The sequence below is a fragment of the Carassius carassius genome, chromosome 47, assembly GCF_963082965.1.
Source record: "Carassius carassius chromosome 47, fCarCar2.1, whole genome shotgun sequence".
NCBI lineage: Eukaryota > Metazoa > Chordata > Actinopteri > Cypriniformes > Cyprinidae > Carassius > Carassius carassius.
Window position 1 is genome coordinate 24,333,607 of NC_081801.1, and position 26,011 is coordinate 24,359,617.

The 26,011-nt window shown below is 35.5% G+C and overlaps 1 protein-coding gene across 2 annotated transcripts in view; it reads left to right on the forward strand.

Moving 5' to 3' along the window:
• Positions 1 to 1,841: 1,841 nt before the first annotated feature.
• Positions 1,842 to 26,011, forward strand: part of camk2a (calcium/calmodulin-dependent protein kinase II alpha) — a 60,178-nt gene continuing 36,008 nt past the window's right edge. Inside the window, exons 1-7 of one of the 2 annotated variants that reach the window (XM_059541745.1) lie at positions 1,842 to 2,131; positions 3,401 to 3,495; positions 16,753 to 16,812; positions 19,288 to 19,342; positions 20,277 to 20,342; positions 20,749 to 20,821; positions 22,499 to 22,601. In XM_059541745.1, coding sequence (XP_059397728.1) covers positions 2,070 to 2,131; positions 3,401 to 3,495; positions 16,753 to 16,812; positions 19,288 to 19,342; positions 20,277 to 20,342; positions 20,749 to 20,821; positions 22,499 to 22,601 — 514 coding nt within the window. In that variant the 5' untranslated portion in view covers positions 1,842 to 2,069. The remainder of the gene's footprint in view (positions 2,132 to 3,400; positions 3,496 to 16,752; positions 16,813 to 19,287; positions 19,343 to 20,276; positions 20,343 to 20,748; positions 20,822 to 22,498; positions 22,602 to 26,011) is intronic. The other variant, XM_059541747.1, reaches the window with a different exon arrangement.

Consider the following 26,011-nt stretch of genomic DNA (forward strand, 5'->3'; position numbering starts at 1 on the left):
CATATCTAATCATTTCTGTAATACATTTTCATTTTAATTTTGCAACTTATAAAGCGTTAAAATTAGTTTTCATTTTACATATTAAAACTGGTGTATGAAATGGCAAATGAAAATTATGTAATTTAATTTTCATTTTCATTTTGCACCAAACGTTGCACAAATGTATTGGAAAATGTAAATGTAAATACAGAAATGCATTGTCATTTTACATATTGCATTGTCATTTTGAATATTACATTCCAAATTGAATAATGCTACCCATATGCTTCCATACAAATATTTTTTCTTAATAATCATGTTTATCAATGGCTTAACTAAAAAGCCTTCATGCAAACACCTCAGTTGGTCTGGCTCATGTTGATCTGATGCGGTCTGATTGAAACAGCTGCTGTAGATATGAAATAATCTGTTCAAATTGAAATTATTAGCCATGTAAATCTTTGAATCTGATTATTTTCTCAGTCAGACTCAAATATACCTCGCAGTACTTGCTATAACGCTTTTCAGATATATATTTTTACAAATGTCAGCAAGGGAAAATGCAGATTATGCACATGTAAACATAGCAAATGTGATGTCATCAAAGTACTGCAAGAGCGATTCAAGAGTATGAGGTTTAGCAACTGTTGTGCAAAAATACTAATGTTATTAACTAAGGCTTCAGTGACATGAAAATAAAGGATGCTGTTTATGTATGGTCTGACTTTATAAAGTGGATGGCAAACATCACCCTAAAATACACAGTCAAATACAAAAGAACTACAAAATAAATTATTAATCACAAGTGACCGTTTCCCAGGATGCAGCCTGGCTGTAAGTGACTTGGTCGTCATGGAAACAACACTATATGTAAAATTGATGCATACAGTTAAAAAACGAACCTCAATCTGTTACCTTTTTTTTTCTCTTGTAAATTTGTATCCTTCAGCTGTAGTTTTGTTGAGAGTGAAGCGGGCTCGATGATATGGGCAAATGTTTTTATTTTTTTTCATCAGGCAAATAGGAGAAATTTCTCACTTTTAAGTCTCTTTTGATAAAAGCATCTGCGAAATGAAGGAATGACTAAATGACTAAAAAATAGACATTAAAATTAACTTCAGAAATAATGATAATCTAAAGTAATCATATCAGACAATGCTGTATCACATCAGATATGGTATCTACATTTTGTTTTAAATTAAACAAGTTCCACAAGTTTGTTAGACCCAGAGAATGAATGTAAAATTAGTTTTTTTTTATGTAATACTTGTGCCGTCAATCGGTTTATTTATTGTTTTTACAAATTAATCACATGTCTTTCCCCCTGAAATGAATCACGATTAATAATTTAATCGTGATTAATGCTACCTAACATTAACAATTTTAAATATATATTATATCATTTCATTCAGGATTTAGATTGGAATTAAAAAGATTGTAAGATTAGATCATTTGGGACTCTTTTAGATGCCACTGGTCCTAGCCTGTCCCTCATGAGCCACTTTGGATAAATTGTGTATCGTTTCTTCTCTATTATTCCATTAATATAGAGAAAAAGACAGACATCATTAAATCTACATGCAAAGGAATTTCTACTAATAGCAATAGAAGGCCATCTCAATATCTATATATATAAAAACGCTGCAATACTTGCACTTGAACGAATGGATTTCAACTGAATGCAAATAAAAAAGAAGTACTATAGGCATCGTTTTATCCGAGAGTATTTAAAATAGCTATTTTTGACATCACAGCAGTCTGCATATACTGCATGAAGAGAAGTAACAGTGTGATGCACACTGAAGGTGTGTGGGTGTGTTTTACTGTCTGCATGGCTTCATGTGTGTGAGCATGTGAGGAGAGGAGGAGGATGCGGCTGCCATGGTAACGAGGGCTGTGTATGGAGGACAGCAACCAGTCGCAGACATCAACAAAAAGAGCTATCCTTTTTTCCTCATTCCACTTTTCCGATATAGAATACGATCTCCGGAGCAAGCGATTGATCGCGCTCCTGTCCTTCCTGCCTGACGTTTCAAACGCTTCACCTCACAACACTCTCATCAGACGCTGGAAACGCACACACTTCCAGAATGGCAACCATCACCTGCACGCGCTTCACAGAGGAATACCAGCTGTTTGAGGAACTGGGAAAGTAAGTTCTAATAGCTGCATTTCTTTGAATTGATGTGAAGGTATGTTTGAGCTGCACAATAGACCGAGATTTTATTTTCATCACAATGCAATGCTTTTTTAAGATATCAGCTCATGTTAAAGTGTTAACTGTCAGACAGCTTGTCCATCAAAGAACAATGTAGCTGGAAAAAAATCCTTGAAAGACAGAACCGCAAATCCACTTTGAGTTTCGTTTGAAACGGGGTGCGAGGCAAATCTGGTAGTGGTTGGTTTGAATGTAGCATATTATGAAATCACTGGAATCAGGATGTGTAGAAGGATCAGTATGTACTAACTTGAGAATGCACAGAACGTATCTTGCATTACATAACAAGCAGAGACTGGGTGGAGGAGATCCACAGAGGAAATCACTTAAAAGTTAAGTGGCGAGATCTGAAGAGTGTTTCCAACATTATGCCATTAACGGTGCATTAAAACGATCTCAGGCTTTCAGAGCAATAATAAAAAATAAATAAATAAAAAAAACACACAATGTGAAGTGTTAACACAATAATGTTGTAATTTAAATATAGTCTTAGCTTAATTTGCAGAAAACAACCCAAATGGATTTTGCTAAATTCCCTGTAAGAAGATACATTAGATGTGTGTGTGTGTGTGTGTGTGTGTGTGTATGTGTATGTGTGTATAAATATATATACACACACATACATACAGTATATGCATCACAAGACACCTTACAGTACAATACAATTAAATGAGCCAGCTTATAATTACATTCATGAACATTAATGAGTGTAATTTAGGTACCTGTACGTTGATGCATATAGTGCCAGTAACAATGCTGTGAAATGTTGAGGCAGAAGTAAAAAAAAATCAGCTTGCTTCCCTCTTTCCATCCACCCACTCTGTACTACAGCATTTTTTTTTTTGAGTGAGTGCACTGTATTCTTGATTTGAGAGCATGTAACACCTCTACAGAGATGGGTCTTCAACTCCATCTGGCCTTGTGCCCACTGCTCTACTCCCACACACACCCTCATACTGAACACACACACACACACACATACAGACACACACGTCTTTTTCTGTGGGCAGTCAAACCGCTTACATAATTGCATTTGTGGGTGGCAATTCAATTCAGACATTGAAATATTGCATAATCCAATGTATTACTGCCTGCCTAGCAGGTAAACCTCCATCTTGTTCTTGAAGTTTATATTCACAGTGCAATTCTACACTGAAATGTTCAACATTACAGACATTGCTTCCATGTTCTTCTGATTTTTAGGGGAGCCTTTTCTGTGGTGCGGAGATGTGTGAAAGTTCTCTCAGGGCAAGAGTATGCTGCTAAGATCATCAACACAAAGAAGCTGTCTACTCGGGGTAGGTACAAGGATCAGTCCAACAAATAGTTCACATGCTATAACATCATCAAAGTTCAGGATTGTAAGCAATCATTAGGAACGACAGAAGATCAGCAGTGGACTCAATTTATAGTTGATATAGTTGTTTATACTTTTAACATCATTTTTACCTTATAACAATCACTCACTCTCATTTGTGACAAATACGTGGACACTTTTAGATATGACATTCCCTTATGATGACTAGTGAATGCTGTTTGGGGTCAAGTGCAAACTCAGGATTAAACCCCTAAGTGGCCAAATACAGCCGTCATGCCATTATTAACATATGACATATTAGATTATATAATCAGGAACAGTCAGGGATGAGGCTGAATTTCAATTCTTCATCAGTTTTATCATAGTAAACGTTAGAAAATTGTTGTTTTTGCAACAGGGTCTATATGCTGTTTCATTTCTTATTGTGATCGGAAAATAAGAGAACTGGAGGGTTCATACTGTATATATATATATATATATATATATATATATATATATATATATATATATATATATATATATATATATATATATAATTTTTTTTTTTTTTTTTTTTATATATATAATTTAATTATGATGGACTGAAGTTCCTGGATTACTATATATGCATTTATCTTTTATATTTTTAATTTTAAGAAATTTCCTTACAATTGGTAATTGTGGTATGATTATCATAGCTGGAAAAGGAAGGGTTTTTTCCTGGAAGCTGATCCTGTAAAAGCTGAAAGTCAAGTAGAGCAGTAGGAGGCAGTGATATACCCTGAAGGCAGCCGAACACCTCCTACACCGTGTTTCCAAGCACACACCATGTTATATGCTTCAAATAGTAGCTACATACTGTACTTGCATTGTTGTTTTAATGGGTTTTTAGACAATGCAGTGTGCATGCGATCCATCATCGCAGCTAAAAAAATTATATCAGTCTCCAACAGCCAACCAATTCAAACACATCAAATGTATTATATTACTTCATAATGCAGTAATAAAATAAGTAAAAAAAAAATTAATGCACATTCTGAGAGAATACATTCTATTCTATTCTATTCTATTCTATTCTATTCTATTCTATTCTAGATGTGAAAACAGAGGGAGTAACATTTGGTGAGAAAATAATGTGAGATTTCCTTTAGTTTTTCTGTTCAGTACATGGCAGTGGTGGCTAAAGATATTGGCATACTTGCATTTTTTTTTTTTCAAATAATACACAATTTCTTCTAAAATAATGTTGGAATAAAAACTGAATTTTTTTTTCCATAAATTTATATGTATTTATATGTGCAGTTGAACAAAACAAAATGATCTCATTCCACAGAGAAATCCTAAAATGGCATGGTCAATATTACTGACACCTTCTAGAGATAGTTAAAAATAATTAGATTTCACACAAGTTTTTCTATTTATTTATTTATTTTTCAACTGAACCTTCTTATTGTGAGATGAAAGTGCCTGCAGTATAATAATCATGCATTCAACCAGTTTGAATAGAGAAAATGACTCATTCTCCTGTTTGTGTTACAGAAGGTCCAGAAAAGTATGAAAATCATCGTCAGAATAGTCCATCTGCGATCAGTGATTCAACCGTAACGTTATGAAGCGATGAGAATACTCGGATAAAACAAAAATAGCAACTTTATTCAACAATGCGTCTCCTCTGTGTCTCTACACATCACAATAGCGCCGTTTTGAAGAATATTAGCAAAGACTATAAAATACCTAATATTCTGCTAATATTCTCCAAAACGGCGCTACGGTGATGTGGAGTGGCACAGAGGAGACAAATTGTTGAATAAAGTCGTTATTTTTCTTTTATTCATGTACAAAAAGTATTCTCATCGCTTCATAACATTATGGTTGAACCACTGCTGGCAGATGAACTATTCTGACGATGTCTTTCATACTTTTCTTGACCTTGACGGTGTATTTTACTTGGCAGTCTATGGGACAGTCACAAGCCTCCCGGTTTTCATCCAAAATATCTTAAATTGTGTTCTGAAGATGAACAAAGCTTTTACGGGTTTGACATGGAGTTAAGTGATTAATAAAAAAAATTTTTTTGGAGTGGAGTATCGCTTTAAGTCTTGACAATTTTATTGCTTGTCATTTATTTGTTTTACTTTTATTACTGACTGCTTATTTGTAATTTTTTGTTTAAATAAATTCAATTCAGAGTTTGAAAATAAAGTTTTCCCAAAAACTAAATTCAGGCCCTGGTTTGCATGGCATTATGAATCAAGTGGATAAGGTTTTTTGGTGCACATGTTAGAAAAGTGTCAGAAATCTGGGTCTCCATCAAAAGTCACGAATATTCCAGTATGTATTAGACCCAGGCAGACAAAATTTTGGACTGTTCTGCAGTGGCCAACAATGAGGAAACTGCAGTTGGGAAGACCCCAATCTAATACAGGAGAACATGAGCTGTTTGCACAAGAGGAGTGGGTCAAACTTACAGTAGAGAGGCACAGAAAGCATGTTGATGGTTTAGGAAGTGCCTGACTGTATGTAAATTGCTGTTCTATCAGTTAATATAACATAAGTCTACTGTGTCAATAATTTTCTCAGTGCCATTTATGTTCTTTTTATTTATTTTATTTTTATTTTTTTTAAATAGATATATTAAGTTCAGAACTAAAAACAGGTCCTGTAATACTGACAGTGAAATAAAAAGTAAAAAAAATTCAAATAATTTTTAGGTAAAAATGTGGGTTATTTGGGAAAAAAAGTGCAAGGGTGACAATATTTTTGGACACAACAGGATGAGTACATTTTTCAAATTTCACATAAAGGCATTGTAGGCGATGAAATTTTGACAACAACGAGTGTCAGTAATGTGGCCAACATAAAGTATTTGACTGCCTGAAAGTGTTGGATCACTGTAACTGGATATCATGGGGATGTCTGGGCAGTTGCTGCAGTGGTTAGTGAAGGCAAACCAGTCCTCGATGATGACTGCCCAGGATTTTATATGATAAGTTAAGATATAACTCTACCTCTCTCACATACCCTATCAAATCATTTATAGTAAACATACTGTACAATTAGATTTAGCACAGACTGTAAAAAAATGATTAATGACTATGTCAGTAAATGCCTGTAAAGCAACTATTACATGAATGAATTGAACATTTTATTTTTACGCAGTGCCTGAAATTACACAAACTAGCTGGGGACTATTTTCAGGCACTGAGTAATATCACTGCGCCTGCTGAACCCATTGTATAGCAGCAAAGATCCTTGATTATTACGTCGGAATGAGAGTATAGTTGCTAGCCATGTCAACTTAGAAAATCACAACTTTTCATTTTCCATTGGTCTTAGTACACGATGTAACTACAGTAGAGTCAAGTTTTAAATAGGATAAATATAGAAAATCTTTGGTCATTTTTGAGGGAGATGCTAACGGTCTAATCAGATTCAATGGTCTATGCTAAGTTCAGCTAAAAGTGCTACCTCCAGCCCCGGAGATCGGCTGAATGGATTCAAAACCGGTAAAACTCAACTGGTTAACTCTAGTGGAGTTGGAAAATGAGCCTATTTTCAAAAAAAATAAAAATAATAGGTGCAGTGTTCCTTTAAAACTGCATCATAACCAGGTGCAACACGATGCTGAGACACGCGATAAGGTTTTGTCCTAACCAGCAGTGACATGCGGCGAGATCAACAAAGGATTCTATTTTAGAAATGGTTTCTATTTCTGTGATGTCGCGTCTGGAACAACAACATATAAACTGACAATGATATTCTCAGATACTGCTCATGTGCTTTATTCAATGTTAAAATAAATTTAAGATAACAAAAATGTTGAAAAAGTCAGCTTTATCTGAACAAACAAATTGTATAATGTGAGCATGCATACATTTTTTGTGTGTATGCAAAAGTTTTCTTTTTTTATGTGAACATACCACCCTGTGGCCAGGTGAAAATTTCATTGTTTTTATTTTTTTCCTACTGGAAAAGGTACACCCTCTGTGACCCTCAAGATAAAGATGCCCTTTCTCAACTGCTCAGACAATAGCAAAACATTTGGAGGTTGAATAATTTAACTCCTCTCATGTTTCTAAAGGCATAAGAAGTAACATGCTCTTCAACATTAATCATCTGTTTGAACATGACTCTCGAATGTCCTTATTAACCAATGCCACTTTTAATCCAAACATACTTTTGGCCTGCATAACAAATAGATGTTAAGCATGTTCCTTATGAGGCCACAAAAATCTATGTGGCTGGATAGATTCTTTTTTTTATGGTCTTTGAGCTTGTTCACTTCAGTCCAATAGTCATGCTTCACATGTCATCAGTGTTGGGGAAAGTTACTTTTAAAAGTAATGCCTTACAATATTGCGTTACTCCCTAAAAAAGTAACTAAATACGTTACTTAGTTACTTTTTATGGAAAGTAATGTGTTACATTACTTTTGCGTTACTTTCACGTTACTTTTTAAATATGAGCAGGGCTTGATTGTTTTTAATATAAGGAGTTCAATTTATAGCAAATGTAAAAGCCCTTTCACACCAAAAAGTGTAATGAATAAACCTCAGGCTGAAGGAAAAGTAAATTCACGTCTGTACAGTAGAACACAGGAGAAGAAGGTTCAACACTCTTCAGCAATAAAAAAAAAAACAATGAAGCACAATTGTTAGTTTATCTAAAGTCATTTTTTAATTATTAGTATGGTTGAACTGGATCATTAAAGGTCAGCAGCAAAGACACTGTTAATAAAATGGGAATAGATACATTTGTGTTATTTAATATATTTAGTTATAGCAGGTTTGCGTCATATTCTGAGTTTGCATTTCACTGTTTTGATTAATTTTGATGAATACTAAATCTGTTTTGTTTTTTGTTTTTTTTGTGAGTGGGATGAATTAATGCACATTCACATTTAGTCTAGAACTACAGTAACATGTTCACACAGCGCCCACAACGCCTCCATACTTCCGATTTCTCCCAATATGGGAACAGGAGGCTTGTCAGTCAAAAAATGGGAATACAAAGTAACTGGCGTTACTTTTTTGAAAAAGTAACTCAGATATTTTCTTGTAAATTAAAAAGTAATGCGTTACTTTAATAGTTACTTGAAAAAAGTAATCTGATTACGTAACTCGCGTTACTTGTAATGCATTACCCCCAACACTGCATGTCATATATGTTCCTGATCTTCCTGCAAATGAAGGGTTGCTTCCTCTTCTAGTAGATTTTCTTTTTGTTTTAGACACAATGCTCTGTGGTCATACATTGATCGGGACCCTGTATCGTGGCCTTTAGTTGTTCTTCTACTTTTGTGAGGTGGAGGGAATGCTACCATGACTGTCCATATCCAGTTATGGATATGCTTATGTAACACTGAGTGTTGCCACAAGCTCTTTGTCTGACAACTGACAGCGAGTGAGGAAATGTTCACATTTCTCAATGAACATCAGTCTCCCTAGCAAAGCCAAAACAAGGAAATTCTAGGTTAATGGGGGTCTAATATTGGAAGCAACTGCCATATTTGATGGTGTCCCTTCATTCTCTGAAGAGGTTGCTACAAATGGAAAATGGATCACTGGGGTGCTGGTTTTCCTGAGATGAGCCACTTCTTATTCTAAATGTTCTATTCTAAAAACTCCTTGCTCTAATTTGACCAATGATCTGTGCTTAAATGTTTCCTGACTTTTAGGGTCCAAGATAGCACAACACTGCATAGGACAAGCGGCTCAGATAATGGATGGATTTAATTGTAGTTAATATTGGAATGGTATAATCATGAGACTGTACAACATATGGCAATCAATTCTAAAAGGTTTTTGTGTAACACTTTATTTTGATAGTTCACTAGATACTCAACTAACTATAGGTAACTTTGCAACTCCATGTCAACTAGCAGTCATAAGAGTATTAGTATTATTTTGATGGTTCCCAACACACAGTCTACTGACTATAAGTAACTTTGCAAGTACATGTCAACTTATTCTCCTAATAAGTCTACTAGTACTCTAATAAGAGTTAGATGCAAAGCTACTTATAGTCAGTAGAATGTCTGAATTCTTGAATTAGGTTTAACCGATTTTTGTACTTGTAGATTATTCTGCCAACTTTCTCTCAGATAGAGGATCAGTGATAATGTTGAATCTGAATTTTGAGAGGATATAGATAGATAGCAAATTTATTTTCAAGTGACTGAGAGCTATAGTCACACTTTATTTTGGGGAGCAGTTCTCACTGTTAACTAACTATTAACTATGACTTTTGCCTCAGTAAACTAATAATTTGCTGCTTATTAATAGTTAGTAAGGTAATTAAGTTTAGGCATGTGGTCATGAGTTCTAAAATATGGTCATGCAGATTAAGTCAATATGTACCTTATAAGTACTAATAAATAGTAAAGATGCTAATGAGATTTATTTATTTATTTTTTAATAAAGTGTTACCAAACTATTTAAAATGTATATTATAGGAAACAAAATGGAATTGAGTCAAAAGTATATGTTGGAATGTATTCTAACTATTCTAACTCTGTCTACTGTCACATCATGTCAAAAGCAAATAGAGCCCATTGTAATCAAAAGACACCGTCTACACCTTTTATGTCACATCAAACTGTTGACAGTAAACAGGAAGGTGTGTATTTGGCACAGAAATACTCTAGCATATATCGACCTCGCTTTTTGAAACTTTGGCCATGATTAGCATGAGAATCCAATTTTTGAACAGTGTAAATAACTCAGAATGCACAAAATTCTGGCTAAATTTAATTCTCCAGAGAGTTTTGAATTTGTGCATCATCCAAATGAGTGGGCTGACTGAAAGCTGAGATTTCAGCATGCTCAGGGTGCATCAAAATGAGAGGAAGTTACCTTAACAAGCCCACCCAAATCAAAGTTTGGTTCCAGAGTAGAGATATCAGAATAATCTTCCAAAAAGCTGGTATTATTAATCTAAGCACTCATATTATGGTTTTACCTAAATTGACAAGTGTGAAAAGTACTTTAAACTACAATCATCTACTTCCAAATAACCGGAAATCCCACACATTCGATCAACTCCAAATAAAAAGTAAAATAACTATAACAAACATGCATGCATACAGTACATTTGCTTTATTTCAGAAGATATGTAATTGGAGAAAATAACGGAGAAAATACAGATTGCCAGAAAAATTCCTTCAATACTAAGAAAAGTGTTAAAGTCGGCATGAACAGAAAGTTTGTCTATTTTTCTCTACTGTGACGTCAATCCGATAGAAACGGCATATGAAATGAGAGGGCGGGGCTTGATTTCATCCTTCGGAAATTGATAGGATCATTGGAAGTTGGGCCATTACTTACTAAATGGAGGCAGATCTGAATGCCAGTTAGCAGTTAGTTGTGAGGGTATTTCTCTCCACTGGTTTCACCGGTGACAACCTAACATAAAGAATTTTATTAATATTATTTATTTATTTATTTTTTGAGGAAGACAACGACAATCAATGGTACAAAACATACCTAACAGCATGCGCAAAGAGTGAGAGAGCGAGAGAAAGAGAGAGAGGCTGCCTGAATGACTGAGCGTGTCCTCCATCAACTCATATTCATAAACAAAAGAGTTTGCAATGTCCTAAGAGTAATTTTGTGGTAATATCGTAATATCATAATATCCTTTTCGATATCCCTTTGTGGCTTGCGTCAGCACTGGTCAATGCATTGATTTCCCTAAAGTGAAGCATCAGCTTCAGCTTTTCACTCTGTTGTTTATCCGAGCGTTTACCCCTCACATCACTAGCTGTGGAAGAGAAGATGAGTCGTTTTGAGGAGGGAGGGGAGGTTAACATTTTTTATTTAAGATTACTAGGGCACATGAATAAAAAAAAATAATGAAGTGCACTGATAAATTATTTTTACTAAACACTACAGTATTCCATAAAAAAAAAAAAAAATGGTGTGTCCTTTGAGGCCAGGACACACCAAGCCAATTTCAAAGATCTAGCGGTGCCGAAAGCGTTGTTATCATGTATGAAAGGTGTTGTTATCTCGTCGGTTGCATCTGGACCAAGCGGCAACCTCCTGCTTTCTTTCATGAAGCCCATACGGAAGTGATTTAAACTGTAATTCATCGACTGACCGCTAGTGGCTGGCTGCAAAAGGGAGTCAATCCCATAGACTCCCCATGTTAAAACGGTCAACTTTACAGCAAAAAAAAAAAAAAAACATGTTTACAGCCTGGTTCAAAAAATTATTTTGGTTATTCATGACAACTGTGAGGGGGGGATTTTCCATTTTCCGAACTCATCCGTTTAAACTATATTAAGCCTTAAAGTTCTGCATAATTAAGGGCGTGGCCACTTGAGTGACAGGTAGATTGCTCCTGCTGTCACCGCCATCAAGCTAGGTGGGCGTGGTTTCAGCAACCAGCTCCCGCCTCTTTGCCCAATTTCGATTATCCGGTAGTGACGCACTGCCAAGATGGCAACGGCAGCCTCCGCCCACTTTTGGCTTCAAAAATGCTCTTCAGAAACCAATGGATGACATCACAGACACTACGTCAATGTTTTCATACAGTTTATGGTCTGGACCAAACATCAGGACTTGAACACACTGCACAGACTACAGCTGATTGCAAAATAGCATGTGCATTCTGCGCCTGCAACATAACTGTCTGTATTAGCAGCTATCAGCAGTGTATATTAGTCATTCAAGGGAGAAACCAAAATAAGGATATACGAGATATATGAAACTTAAACAAAATAGCACTTGCTTACCATTTTGACTATCAGGTATGTTGTTACTTTCTTCATTTTAAGCAGCTCATGTTGTTTTGAAAATATTCATATATTGGAATGCTCCGGTATGGAATGATATTGCAGACATTATTCAAAAGGAATCGCAAATTGTATTTGCAATTGCGTTTTCAATTTGTGGACGCATAAAATGTGACATAATCCAAACGCAAATGCAAATCGCGCATTACTGTTTGCATTTTCGTTTAAGCGAACGCACAGTGTCTGCCAAATTTAAAATAGAAATGCAAAGTCCATTTGCAATTGTGTTTCCCATATCTTACGAGCTGTGAGCCTGTCATATTTAAATAGCAATATTAATTACCACATTTGCCTTTTCACTCTCTCTGCACTGTGTATGTAAACTGCCAAAACTCAAATGGAATCGCAATTCCTTTTGCATTTGAATTTCCGACGTCTACACAGAAACCTGTCAATCAAGTGACAGGGGTGGGGCCATTTTATTGGGCGTGTTTGCATTGGGAAGTGACGTCACTGGGGCGTCTTAGAATTGACTCCCTTTTGCAGCTAGCCTCTAGCGGCCAGTTGATGAGTTACAGTTTAAGGCACTTCCTTGTTGGCTTCACGAGAGAGAGCAGGAGATTACCGCTTGTAATTTTACCAGTGCAACCCCACCAAAACGTGTATTTTGTGTATTACAGAGGATCCCCCTCAAAACATAATTGGGCTAGTTCTAGGCCAGTTTTGAGTAGTGATTGGACAGGTTTTGTTGTGAAAATCTGGCAACCCTGCACAAGAAAAAACACGTGGAATACGTGGAACACACAATGAAGACTAGCCTGACAGATGGTCGCTGACGACCGATGACTGACAATGTTTTTGTGTGTCCTGGCCATTAAGGGTCACTTACCCTAATAAAAATGACACAAGGTCACTGGTCCAGGGTAAATATCTAATCTCATGTTGACTCAAACTATTCAGGGGGTGTGTTTCCCAAAAGCGTTCACCAACTATGTTTCATCATTACCAACATTATTGTATGATTCAGTGCTTTCAAACAAAACATTCACAAATAGTCTGCCAGCGGGAAAGAAAGTGTCACTGTATGTCAGTGAGAAACGATGAACAATGGACTTGGAAGTTGGAACAATGGAAGTGTGTACTGATGTAACAATACTGTAAACTGGTGCTAAATGTCATGTGAAAAAACATTCAGCCTGTTAAATTCTGAGAGAGTTTGAGTGGTAAAATGTGACGTTGTGAAGTCCTGGTGGTCATTTAGATTGCTTGGCCAAATTCTAGTGAGCACAACATGCAAAGGATGTTTGTACACATTCCCAGTGTAAGTCATCTGTGAACAAACTGTGAACAACTTGCTAAGCTGAGCCACATCATCCACAACGGAGCTTGTTAAATGCAATTTGGTAAGCCCAGAGCTCTTAAAACAGAGCCAGTTAAAGGAAAGCGCACGGCCATATGCGCTGCACAGATTCCCTACAGGCTGGCACACACAAATGATTCCACAGCCAAAACACTGCAGGTTTGAAGTTAAATTAAACACTTCACTACTGTAAGTCCTTCCAACCACTGAGAAAATAATAGACAAGCTAACTGGTGCAGCACTGTTTTGATGCTGCCTCAGGTATTTGACACACTCCTTTTAAATTAGCAAGATTTTCCATTGTATTAGTGAGGACATTTGGCCTTTATAAGTACACACCTGTTTACTTAGAGGAATAGTTTTGAGGTATACAAGTGTGGGTATACAATTGCAGTTTTTTTATTATTATTATTCCAGAAAGTCCAGCAAGTCTAGCAAAACATTTTTGGACATTTTAAGAATAGGCTTATATACGATTCTGGTGGTGATTCTGATGCCCAAGGAAAGATAACACTTAAAAATTATCTTCTGAAATCCTTTTATGATTATATACGGCACTGTAAAAAAAAACAAATTGCATACCTCGTGGAACCTTTTGTCCGTCAACTGCATATTTTGACACTGAAACCAACACATAAAAAAAAAAAAAAAAAAAAAGCATAATATTGGACATGTTATCTCCTAGCTGTAAACAAGCAAGCTCATAGATCATAATGGGAAACATATACTATTTGAACGGTTAAGTTTATAGCTTGAAAACTTCAGACACAAGATGATGGGTCAGGTAAATATTGTAAAAGCCATATGAAGAAACATTGCTCTCCGCTGCATCCTGTTTATTGCCTTAATAGTCTTTGACATTCTGATGACAGAAGCTCTGTGGCTTCAATGAATAGCAAAGGGCTTACGGGACATCCTCCATGTTTTATTCATGGCTGCAGATGTGGAAGAATACATTGGGCGAATCCTGGAATTAAAATTTGGGCCAAAACCAAATAAAACTCTATTATATGTTGTATTTGATAGATTTAAGAATATATATTTTTTGACATTTAATAGAGAAATAGGTCTTAGGAGAATCTAGTTCATCTTTGCCTGGCTTCAGGAAAAGTGTAATGAGAGCCTCTGTGAGGCTTGATAGCAATTCTGATTGTTCATAAAAATAATTAAACATGATAATAAGCCGTGAGGTCATTTGTGATGAGAACATTTTGTAGAACTCGACATAGAAACGTCTGACCCTGGGGCCTAGTTATTCTGCATATAGCTTGATTCCCCCATTTCTTGAGATTGTAGAGATTTTTCTAGATTTTTCTCATAATCATATTATAGTTAATTTTTATGGATTACATTATTACATATTATTCACAAAATAGCAGTAAATTGATTGATTCACTCCATTTTTTTTTCTTTTAAATTTTAATTTCTTAATAGAGCTACCATATACTTGTGACTAATATTTAAGCAAGTTACTAAACATTGCCAATGCGTAGCTGTGAAATACTACGTTTTTATTATATACACCAACTCCACTAATTATTCATATTGGAAGTCTGGACAAAAAAACTTTCAAACCTGGAAGATTTTGGCCATGTAATGTAGAGTTTTTATGCTTATTAATGTTTGGTCATTCAATGTAGGGATCCCTGAGCTTTTTTGTGAGCCGTACCTCTTTGATCTACAATATTTATTCGAAGTCCCACTGAGATTTCAACAACTGAACAACATAACTGCATGTTTACATTGTCACATTGGTCACATTGACAATTAAAAAATAAAAATTTTTTTCATTTTAATTTGGCATTTTTATGATTTCATTAATTATAAGATTTTCATCAGCACCTTACAATTTTTTTCCATGAACCCCAATATGATACCATTCAAGTCTAATTGATAAATGAGTTAGGTCAAAACTAAGTAATCTAAAAGTAATCAAAATGTAGTCAAACTAAAATAATAAGTAAAATTTTTGTCATGTAATTTGTAATCAGTAACGGACTACAATCTGTAAGTAATCTACCCAGCACTGACCCCCTTAAATAAATGGGTTTTTCTCTATGTACCAAGCGTGTTTCAGTACATATAAGCTGTGAATGCTCTGCAATAACCAATCCATTTAGAAGAATGAGTTCGCAGACTGGCTAATTATTATTAACTTTAATTTCCCATGTCATTTGAGGTGTTACATTGAGCTTACATAATAAAACATTAAAACTATGAATGTAACTGTAAACGTAAATTGGGTCAGTTGATCCACAAGAGCCCTGGGCGCCTGTGCTGTGTTGCAATTATTTTGTCATTATTGCTCCACGTTATTATTGGTTTGTTGGCCACATGTGTGATTTAATGGATAGGATCTGCGAACTGCTCGTCCCTAGTAGAAGAATGTGCAGCTGCTAGCAGATCTCCATTACTGAAAAACACATTTTATTTGGCATAAGCAAAGTATGCTGAAAGTACACATTATTTGGCAACATGCTTGAGCAAACTAATCAAAATGAACATTTCTGAAAATCTTTTACAGTTCCATTTATTTTCTCCTTGATTAACGAATCTTGCATGTTTGAGGTGTGTATGTTGTAAGCATTCGTATCTTGAGAAGACCCTGCCAACTAATGCCTATAGGCAACAATCCTAAATTTTTTTATTAATAAATTGAGGCTAAGAAATGTTTTCGATAATGTAGAAACCTGTGTTGCATTTAAGATGTTTAGATGTTCTTGATGTTGGTGATGGATAGCAAATATTTTACATATTGTGATTTGGATTTTAAAGCTTAAAAGGGGCTTTGAAGTGAAATATGTCATAGTGGAAGTGGTGAAGTATGTCATTTCTGCCATACTAGTAGAATTATTAAAATAAATACTGGTGTGCACTGGGTGATTTTAAACAAGAATTTCTGATCATTTAAGCTGAGATATTAAAAAAAAATGGACATTTCAACTGTCATTTGTTTACTTATTTTACCTTTTATCTATTGATATAGGTAAAGGCCATAGCCTTGTGCTCAGTGCTCCAAAAATGTAACTTTTAAAATTAAGAAACTGAATTTTGATGGGTTGTACTTTTTTCCACAGCATAGTAAAAATAGCTGTTTGCTCATGTACCATCTGTATTTTCCATTTTGGGAGTTGAAAAATCTGTTATTTTATATATTCTAGATCACCAGAAGCTGGACAGGGAGGCTAGAATCTGCAGACTGCTGAAGCACTCTAATATTGGTAAGTTCACTACACACACACACTAATTATAAAGCACTATTAATCTAATTATAAATAGAACTGTCATTAAGCAACAAAGCTATCTAGTGACTATTTGTATTATTTTATGCCAAACTATTTAGACATTATAAGCCATTTCTCTGTTTTCATTTCACTAGCCTCAAAAGGCTCAAGTACCCTCTGGGTATGGCCAAGTTTCAATATGCCAAAGTCTTGCCAAACTTGGTTTGGTGTGCACCACCATCAAGAAATTGAGGCGATATACAAAACCAGGGTGTATTTGAATGTAACTCACTGATTAATCATAATATGATGCATCGTTGAAGAAACTAACCAACTAGTCACAACTGTCTCCTGAAACCATTTAGTAACATGGCTGCATTCGCTCCACACTGGTTCAACAATAAAGGATGATCGTCAATGACGCCACACGCAGGTTGTGAAGTAATAACTTCTATTAACTTATTGATTCATTACCTCTGATATGCTGCTGTATTGAACATAGCACACGATGACTACTTCATTATTTTTGGTACCCTGTCATTTTGCTTTATTTAATGTTTGATTCATCGAAGGTTCCCTCTTAAATCATACTTCGGGTTAAATGTAGAGATATGTACTAAAAAATATATATACAGTATATTCAAATGAAATGAACGATAAAGATCGTACTGCATGTTAGTTTGCTCACTAAGCCCAAGAGCATGATCTTTGTAAGTCTACATGTTTTACTATCAAGAAACTAATCGCAGGTCAAAATATTTAGCTCCAACCTTGTATGCTTGTGATGCTGTTCACGGAAGTGCAGTTTCAGGAAACACAGAATTGTTCAATTATGTTAGCAACAATGGAACTTCCAACCATAGTTAGCTATCAATGCTTTTGGGAAACGTAGCCCTGTTTGGTAAATCAAAAAGCTTTTGATAGCTTTTGGTCAGCATGGTCTGAACCATATTCAGTTTTGAGCCAAAGCTGTTGACAATCTGAGGAATTCTCTAGAAGGAAAATGACAATGTGCTGCAGTAGCATCAACCCCACATTTGACACTAAAATTTATCAAGTTCAAAGAAACCATCCTTAATCAATGTGCCAAGGTTTTACCATACATTTCAGTGAACTGCCATATATTGCAATGCATAAATAGTGGGATAATAATAACAACAACTAGATAAAGCAAATTATCAGAAGAAATTGTGAGTTGTGCATGACAGAATTTGCTTCCACAACGTCACAACTTCATTTTCCCTCTGGTCTTTTTAAACAAGACCAGACCCATCCCTGTGTGTGAAATCGCATACTTCCCTACAACGTATATAGTATCCGAAAAACAGTATGTGAGGCAAGTAGTTCCTGAATGACTACTTCTTCCTCCCGGATTCTGAAGGGCACATTTAACTGACATTTCACTATCGCATGAGGCCAAGGGAAAGGATTTACTGTATGAATGGCAGTTAAGAGACGCAACTGATTACAACATGCCAGATGTAGTCCAGCTGAATTTCAGTCGTACTTCCCAAATTCATACTATATAGAACATAATTTTTTAATGGTCACGAAGTAAATTCAGATTCAAATCAGAGAGTACACGATTTTGGACGCACAGCATGCCTCTATGATATTCGGTTGCCGAGATATAACTGGTTCATGTTATGCAGTTGCTAGTGTGCTCTGAATGGTTGCTAGAGCGTAGCTATGCAGTTTCCATGGTAATACTGGCTACTTGCTGACTTGAGTGAATAGAGTGAAATCTAGTCTCCATGGCACCATAATCTGAAGATATTTCTCTGATCCATTTTCAGTGGATGAATGTGTATAGGGAAACAGTTGCTATAGGTGTAGCAGCCATGTTTCCACCTCTTAAAAAACATACACTTTTTTCAGCCCATATCTATTAATGCCCATTTCCACCACAGAAAATAATAATAATAATAATAAAGATAAAATAAATAAAGGTAATTGTGACTTTTTATCTAATTATATAATTATATAAGAGATATAATTTCACAATTTTTAGGGAAAAAAGTAATCAGAACTGGATTTTATATCTCACAATTATGTTGAAAAAAAGAACTAAAAAAGTCAGAATTGTGAGATATAAACACAATTGCAAGGAAAAAAGAACTGTGAGATTTTTTTATTCAGTGGCGAAAATGGTCTTTGATATATATCTGATAATCTATTAAATTAATAATATTTATTTTGCAATTTTTTTTCCCAGGAGCCTTTTGAGGTTCATACTAATCAGGCAAATGACTTAAAGCTTAAAGCTCTGTTCTCAGGTCAGAGGTGAATCTGTGCTCTTATTTGAAACATTTAAGAAAAAAAGTTTGTAGCAAATTTGTTGGGAAGAACAATCCCAGAAACAATTGAAGCGTATACTTGTACAATTACAATGGACTGTAAATGTAAGAAAACAATAATGAAACAAATTTTTTTTTAATAATCATGTTATCTCTTTGTTTCTTCTCCATCCAGTGCGTCTGCATGACAGCATCTCAGAGGAAGGTCACCATTACCTCATCTTTGACTTGTAAGTTTCACTGAACAACCATACCAGATAAAAAGCAACTTACAGTTGTTACAGCTGTACTATATTACTGTACAAACCATGAACTGAAATACTGCTCTAGGTTAACAAAGGCCCAAGTGATTGAAAAACATGATTTGGTTTAGAAATGGATAAATATTTTAGCTTTTCTGCTAATGTCAGGTTTTGTGGGGGAAAGGATAATAAAGGGTAATTTATGTGCAATAGTGTGGGTGGATACAATAGATATCTTCATATTGAAATAATTACAGTACCTACTGTTTGACACCTTCATAAAACCACTGTCTTCTTAAAATTGCTAGATGTTGAAAAGAAGTATAAGTATAAGTATAAGTACAACTTCAAGCATTTCAGTCTCCAAGGGATTTTTATTTAAACTAATAGATTTCAGCTTCTGGTGACACTTTATTTTAATGTGTCCTTGCTACAGTTTAATTACACATACGTACTGAGTAATATTCATTAACAAATGCTTTCTATATGTTAAGAGTTTGTTTTAGTCTTGGAATAACACAATTTACTGTTAATACTGTAGTAAATATATGTAATATATTTAACAAAGACACATGCATGCTTGTTTAATGCATTAACAAGACTCATGATTTAGTGATATTGCCACTTATTTGTCAAAAGTAGCAATAATAATTGTAAGTAATTCTGCTTCTGTTTTATTTATTTCTGTACTATCAATTGTTTTGGGGAGGCACTGCCTCCCTTGCCTCCTCAGAGAAAACACTCTTGCTATGCACTGTTGGAAATTGTTAGGAGACAACTAGTGAGAGGGAAAGTGAAAAGTTCACAGAAACGGAAGTGCCTACAGTTGAAGAAACTCCCATAAATAGACTGCTGTCTCAAGTCAATTAATACTTTAATTAGTGCCATTACTTGCTCATTCTTGCTTACTTGTGTGGTTCAGAGTAACAGGTGGTGAGCTGTTTGAAGACATTGTTGCCAGGGAATATTACAGCGAAGCAGATGCCAGGTAGGTGGGCTATCAGCACAACACAAACGGACTGTATGTATACAAGCATTACACAAATAATGGACAATATGCAAATACATAAAAACACACTAACTTAAATAGTCCAAAGTTCAAGTCTCTATGCCTTGACAAGAGCCAGATAACTCACAAATTTGCCAAAACTAGGCAAAACTTTCATTTTTAATTTTAATCAGACTGCTTAACATTCACTTTAGTGATGCAGATAGTTTTTATTACTATTATTATTATTCTACAGCAAGCAAAGAAAAAAAAAGTGGAATGTGTACAACTGACATTAAAATGTGTTTAAATCCTGTGTCATGTGTTGAAAACTTGTGTGGACAGTATATTCCAATGTATTTGCGTAAAAGGTTTTTTTTTTTTTTTTTTTTTTTTTTTCATGAAGCCATTGCATCCAGCAGATTTTGGAGGCAGTACTTCATTGTCATCAGACGGGCGTCGTGCACAGAGACTTAAAGGTATTTCATTATAATTGATGTTAAATCTCTGTCTCTATATATATATATAATGCAATGCTGAAATAACCAATTATTGTAAATTCATCCAGCTTGCCCTAGGGAGAAGTGCACTAGACTGTTATTTTTTACATGTACTGTGTGAGCAGCATTTTTTAGTGTCCTTATTAACAGTTTACCACATTCAAACTGGAAGAGAGCTACACAATGAGAGCCCACAAGTGGCAGAGTTTTGGTGTAGTGTATTATTTTTTGTGATACAACTCATGCTAAATCCAGCCACTCAAAACACTGTAGAACAAACTCCAGGAAACGAGAATAGATGCAAAAGTATTTCGAAAACATTTGAACTCTGAATATAAAATGTAGAATCAATACTGCAGATTGGTGGTCTCTGTAGCAAGGATTATATTTCTGAAAAGTGGTTAAAAACAATTACTTATGTAATAAAATGCAATACAATGCATTTGTTATACTAATACAATTAAATTTGCAATAAAAAAATGAACAAACTTGCAGAATCTTGCAAAAAAATGATACTGAGTTTCTCATATGCACATCTTTCATGTGTTCTTCTGAAACGAGAAGAGAGTTATAGTGTTAAGAAAGGGCAGCACATGTGGCTTTCGTGGTATTTCTTAAAAGCCTCAACAGAAGCATTTTGGCCAGTCTGCTCAAGTACAGTGCATTTCAGTAGTTCAGATAGAATGAAATGAAATGCATGTATACTTTTCTCCAAAATTCAGGACAGATTTCAGTTTTGATATTTTGACAAATTTTTAGTGCGCCAAATGACAAAAATACCATCCATATTTTTAACACTCGAGTGCTTATAACCACTGGAGAGACCCAAAACTCTCAGTTACACCGTTGTTCCCACATCCATTTCAACCGAAAATAAGTGTCTTCTACTCATTTAGTTGGAGAAAGCTATTAGCTAAATAATACCAGGCAAATGGTCAAAAAGGGATTAAACAAAACATTATCATTATGCTTCAATTTTTTTTTTATTGTCTCAAATTACAGCATAAATAAAAAGAATACAACAGGTCCTAAAACCGAACCTAGGGGCACCCCACATCTGATGTGGACAGGTGATGATTAGCAGTTTCTAATCCCAAGTGAAAATGTTTTATGCTGTAAATAAAGGGGCAACTCTTAGGATCAAGCTCTGAATGGCAATTCACTGCCTGTGATGTACAATTAAGATACCATAATCAATAGTATCGAAAGCTGCATCTATTAACATCCAATAACATCGAGGCAATACAATTTACAGAATTAAACTGAGAATAGGCATGGTACCATCATACTTATAACTGAACCAGTCCAGATTATATGAGTTTATAAAGTTTATATCTAGTCTGTATAAAGTGTTAAATATGTTCTAGTGGTTTGCACTTGATTATACAAACTTGTGCACTGGTTCTAATTTTAAGCATTTGATGTGAAAGTGTTAGCATTTCCCAAACAAGTAGTGGGTGTTTCTGCTTATGTGGGGTGTACAAGTAATTTAAAAATGTACATTTCAGTTGTGTTTTGAACAATTAACTTTAGTGAAATACCAATCCAATATTTGTGTTGTAATATGATGGGAAAAAAACAACAACAAAATGTTCATTAACATTTTATCCATGCATCTTTTTTCCTTTTTTGTCTCGTTTGCTTCCATGTTTCTAGCCAGAAAACCTGCTTCTGGCTTCGAAATCCAAAGGTGCAGCTGTAAAGTTAGCAGACTTTGGCCTTGCCATTGAGGTTGAAGGGGAACAACAGGCTTGGTTTGGTAATGACCCATTTAATATACCACCAACTATCATTGATATAGAATTGCACAAATCATAGATTAACAGTCCAAATATATTTTCACATAATATTAAGGGTCACACTTTAGTTTGGGAACCAATTATCACTATTTACTAACTAATAACTTTTGGCTCAATAAACTCCTAATTTGCTGCTTATTAATAGTTAGTAAGGTAGTTGTTAAGTTTAGGTATGAGGTAGGATTAAGGGATCTAGAATATGGTCATGCAGAATAAGAAATTAATATGTGCTTTATAAGTACTAATAAACAGCCAATATGCTAGTAATATGCATGCTAATAAGCAACTTGATTCCTAAACTAAAGTATTACAATATTTAGTATATTAAATGCAGTGCTGTTGATTCTTAATATTTGCAACTGTTTTGGTTCTGATTTTAATCTTTATGCATTTGTCAAACAAACCCACCCACACACACACACACACACACACACACACACACACATACACACACTCACAAAACATATGAATTTATGTTCTCTTTCATGTGAGTCACTTCAGTGCTGTATCAATAGATAGCGGTATGTGAACTTAAGCTCTGCCCCTCTGGATGTATTTTGTTGTACATATCATTGGGCCTTAGTGCCATCTTGTTCAGATTTCAGTGGGTTTTAACATGGCTCACACTCTTTCACACATAATGGGCAAAAAACATCCCTCAAGCAATATTTTAACTTTAATGTTCTGAATAGGTTTCGTTCTGAATAAGTTCACATACAAGCTAAGGGCTAACACCACTAGACCAGTGATTCCATCACTCATGCTTTCAAATGTTCGCTCTCTAGAAAATAAACTGGAAATTAAAATGAAAAGTTTATGTTTATCTGTTCAGTAGAACACAAACAAAGATTTTTAACCCAAACCATTGCAGACTGTCAGTCTTATAATGGAGGTAAATGGGAATCACAGCTAAAACATACAAAATAGGAAAAAAAACATACATACACAAACAAAACCAAATTAAACCCTGCTGTTCGTTACAGACATTAATGGGTAAAGACACAAAACATTCGGTCTGTGCAAGAAACTGAACAGTATTTATATAGTTGTTTTATTTCTGATGCACTGCAATGCCTGAACTGTATGAGCAGCTCCTCAAAACACAGCCTGCGCATGAGGCATCTTCTTCTTCTTGCTGATCAGCCTTAAAGCAAGTGTTTTGAGGGTTTAATTTGGTTTTGTTTGTGTGGTACCCGTCAAGCAGTAAATCTTTACGGTCTGACTACGCCACCCCCTGATGATGGGCAGGAGGACCCACAAGTCTTCCCTTAATGTAGTGTAGCTAACTCTATATTTTCCCCGCAAAGGGACAGTTGACAAGAGGCAGATATATCGATGTATTCCAAATTTATTACAATTTAGTACAAAAAGTGTGGAAAAGTTCTTAAAATGGATCTTAAATACTGCTATACAATTGGTGGATTCTCCTCAGTCTAGGAAGGTCGGATCAGCCAATGCGAAACCCCTGCTCAGGAGGACCCTGGTGAGACAAGAAGAAACAGGAGACAGCAAGCCAGCACCAGAAGAAGCATGCAACACAGCAAGCACCACACATTCAAGATCTTCAGATACCACGACAAAAATCTCACACCGTGTTATGGTTATAAATACACCCCAAACCAATGTCTCTAACAATGTGGTCCCTTGGCAAGAAGGGGCAAAGCATCAGTGTGAATCCGGCCTTGTACAGGGATAGCCTAAGCAGAAGACATAGTTAGAGAGGAGAACCACCAGCATTGATGGCACCAGAAGTTAAGGAACAATGCTACTAAAAATAGGGCACATGGGTGGTAGGCCCAGAAGCAAAATCACATCACACAATCACACAAACAAACCAACAAAACAATAAAAAAAATGCATATTAATCACAAGAAAACAGTGGCTGGCCTGGTCCTTTTCAGTATGCTCAACTGTCCCACGGCTCATTGATATAAGACAAAGGTGAACATTCCGTTGCGATGCAGCCCAGCAGCTCAGGTCACAATGAGATGGATTACAACATATTTTAAAACTCCATGCAGAAGCCCTGTGTCCTCCATGAAGAGTAGACACACACTTCTAGAAATTACCATGAAAAGGAAGCCCAACGCACACAACAGTGTCCAGCACCAACACAAAGAGAGTCTGCCTTGCAACCAGCAGACACTTATCACTTCCTAATTGGTCATGTGACTTTTCAAAACATCATGTGATCCTGGGTGTTGTGTGAACGTGATGCAGCTATGTTGTGTGCCTGCCTGTGTAGATCCCCACATTTGTGTATGTGTTTTTATTTTTTAATTTTAGTGTGTTTTAGCATTGATTCCCATCCACTTACATTATAAGAGTGATAGACTACAACAGTTTGACTTAAAAATCTTGATTTGTGTTCTACTAAAGAAACAAATTCACCTACATCTTGGATGCCCTGGGGGTAAGCTGATAAACATCACATTTTCATTTTTGGGTGAACTTTACCTTTAAAGGGGTGCTTGATTGCGATTTCACTATTTTTATGTTAGTAAGTGTGTAATGTTGCTGTTTGGGCATAAACACTATCTGCAAAGTTGCAGCGCAACTTGACGATAATGGAGATATCGTCTTTTAAAATTCTGGCAGTTTAATGCCTACAAAAACAGCTGGTAAGGGACTACAATGAGCTTCTGCCCAGGTCCATTACATCATGAACCCAGATAAACCCTGCCCTTGCCATGTTGTGCTGCTTTCGAGAAGAGGAAGAGAAAACTAGGGATGCACGTAAAAGTCTTTTCATATATGAATTCAATTCTGTCTTCTAACAATTCAAATGGATTCACAAGTTTCAAAACCAATGTTCTGAAGCAGTGGTTCTCAATCCTGTTCTTTGCGTCACCATGCTCTGCATTTCTCTCGCTCTCTCTCTCTCTCTCTCTCTCTCTCTCTCTCTCTCTCTCTCATTCAGATCGTCAGATCAGCTCCAACAAACTGTTCCTTTATACACTTATTTTCACATAGCAATGAGAAACGTTATATATGGAAGTGCGTATGGTTGCTGTGCTGTATTAAAGCTTTAATTCAAATAAAACCGTATATTAAAAGCTAACAGCGTATCTAAAAGTATGAGACGACCACAAACAAACATACCATTAAGAGCCGTGCTTGCACAGGTTCTGTGCGATCCTCTTCATTAATATTCTCTGTATCTCAATCAGGCTCAAATTAATAAGCAATATAGAGAATATCATTGTTTACAATACAACCAGAGGACATTCTATGCTTGAGAGGTGGGATGTTCAGACGCGCTAATGATGCGGTTTAGCAAATCACAACACACTGAGCTAGCTGACCAATCTCAGCCCATCATGTATTTCTGAGGGAGGGGCTTCATAATAACAGGAAATAATCAAGGCCT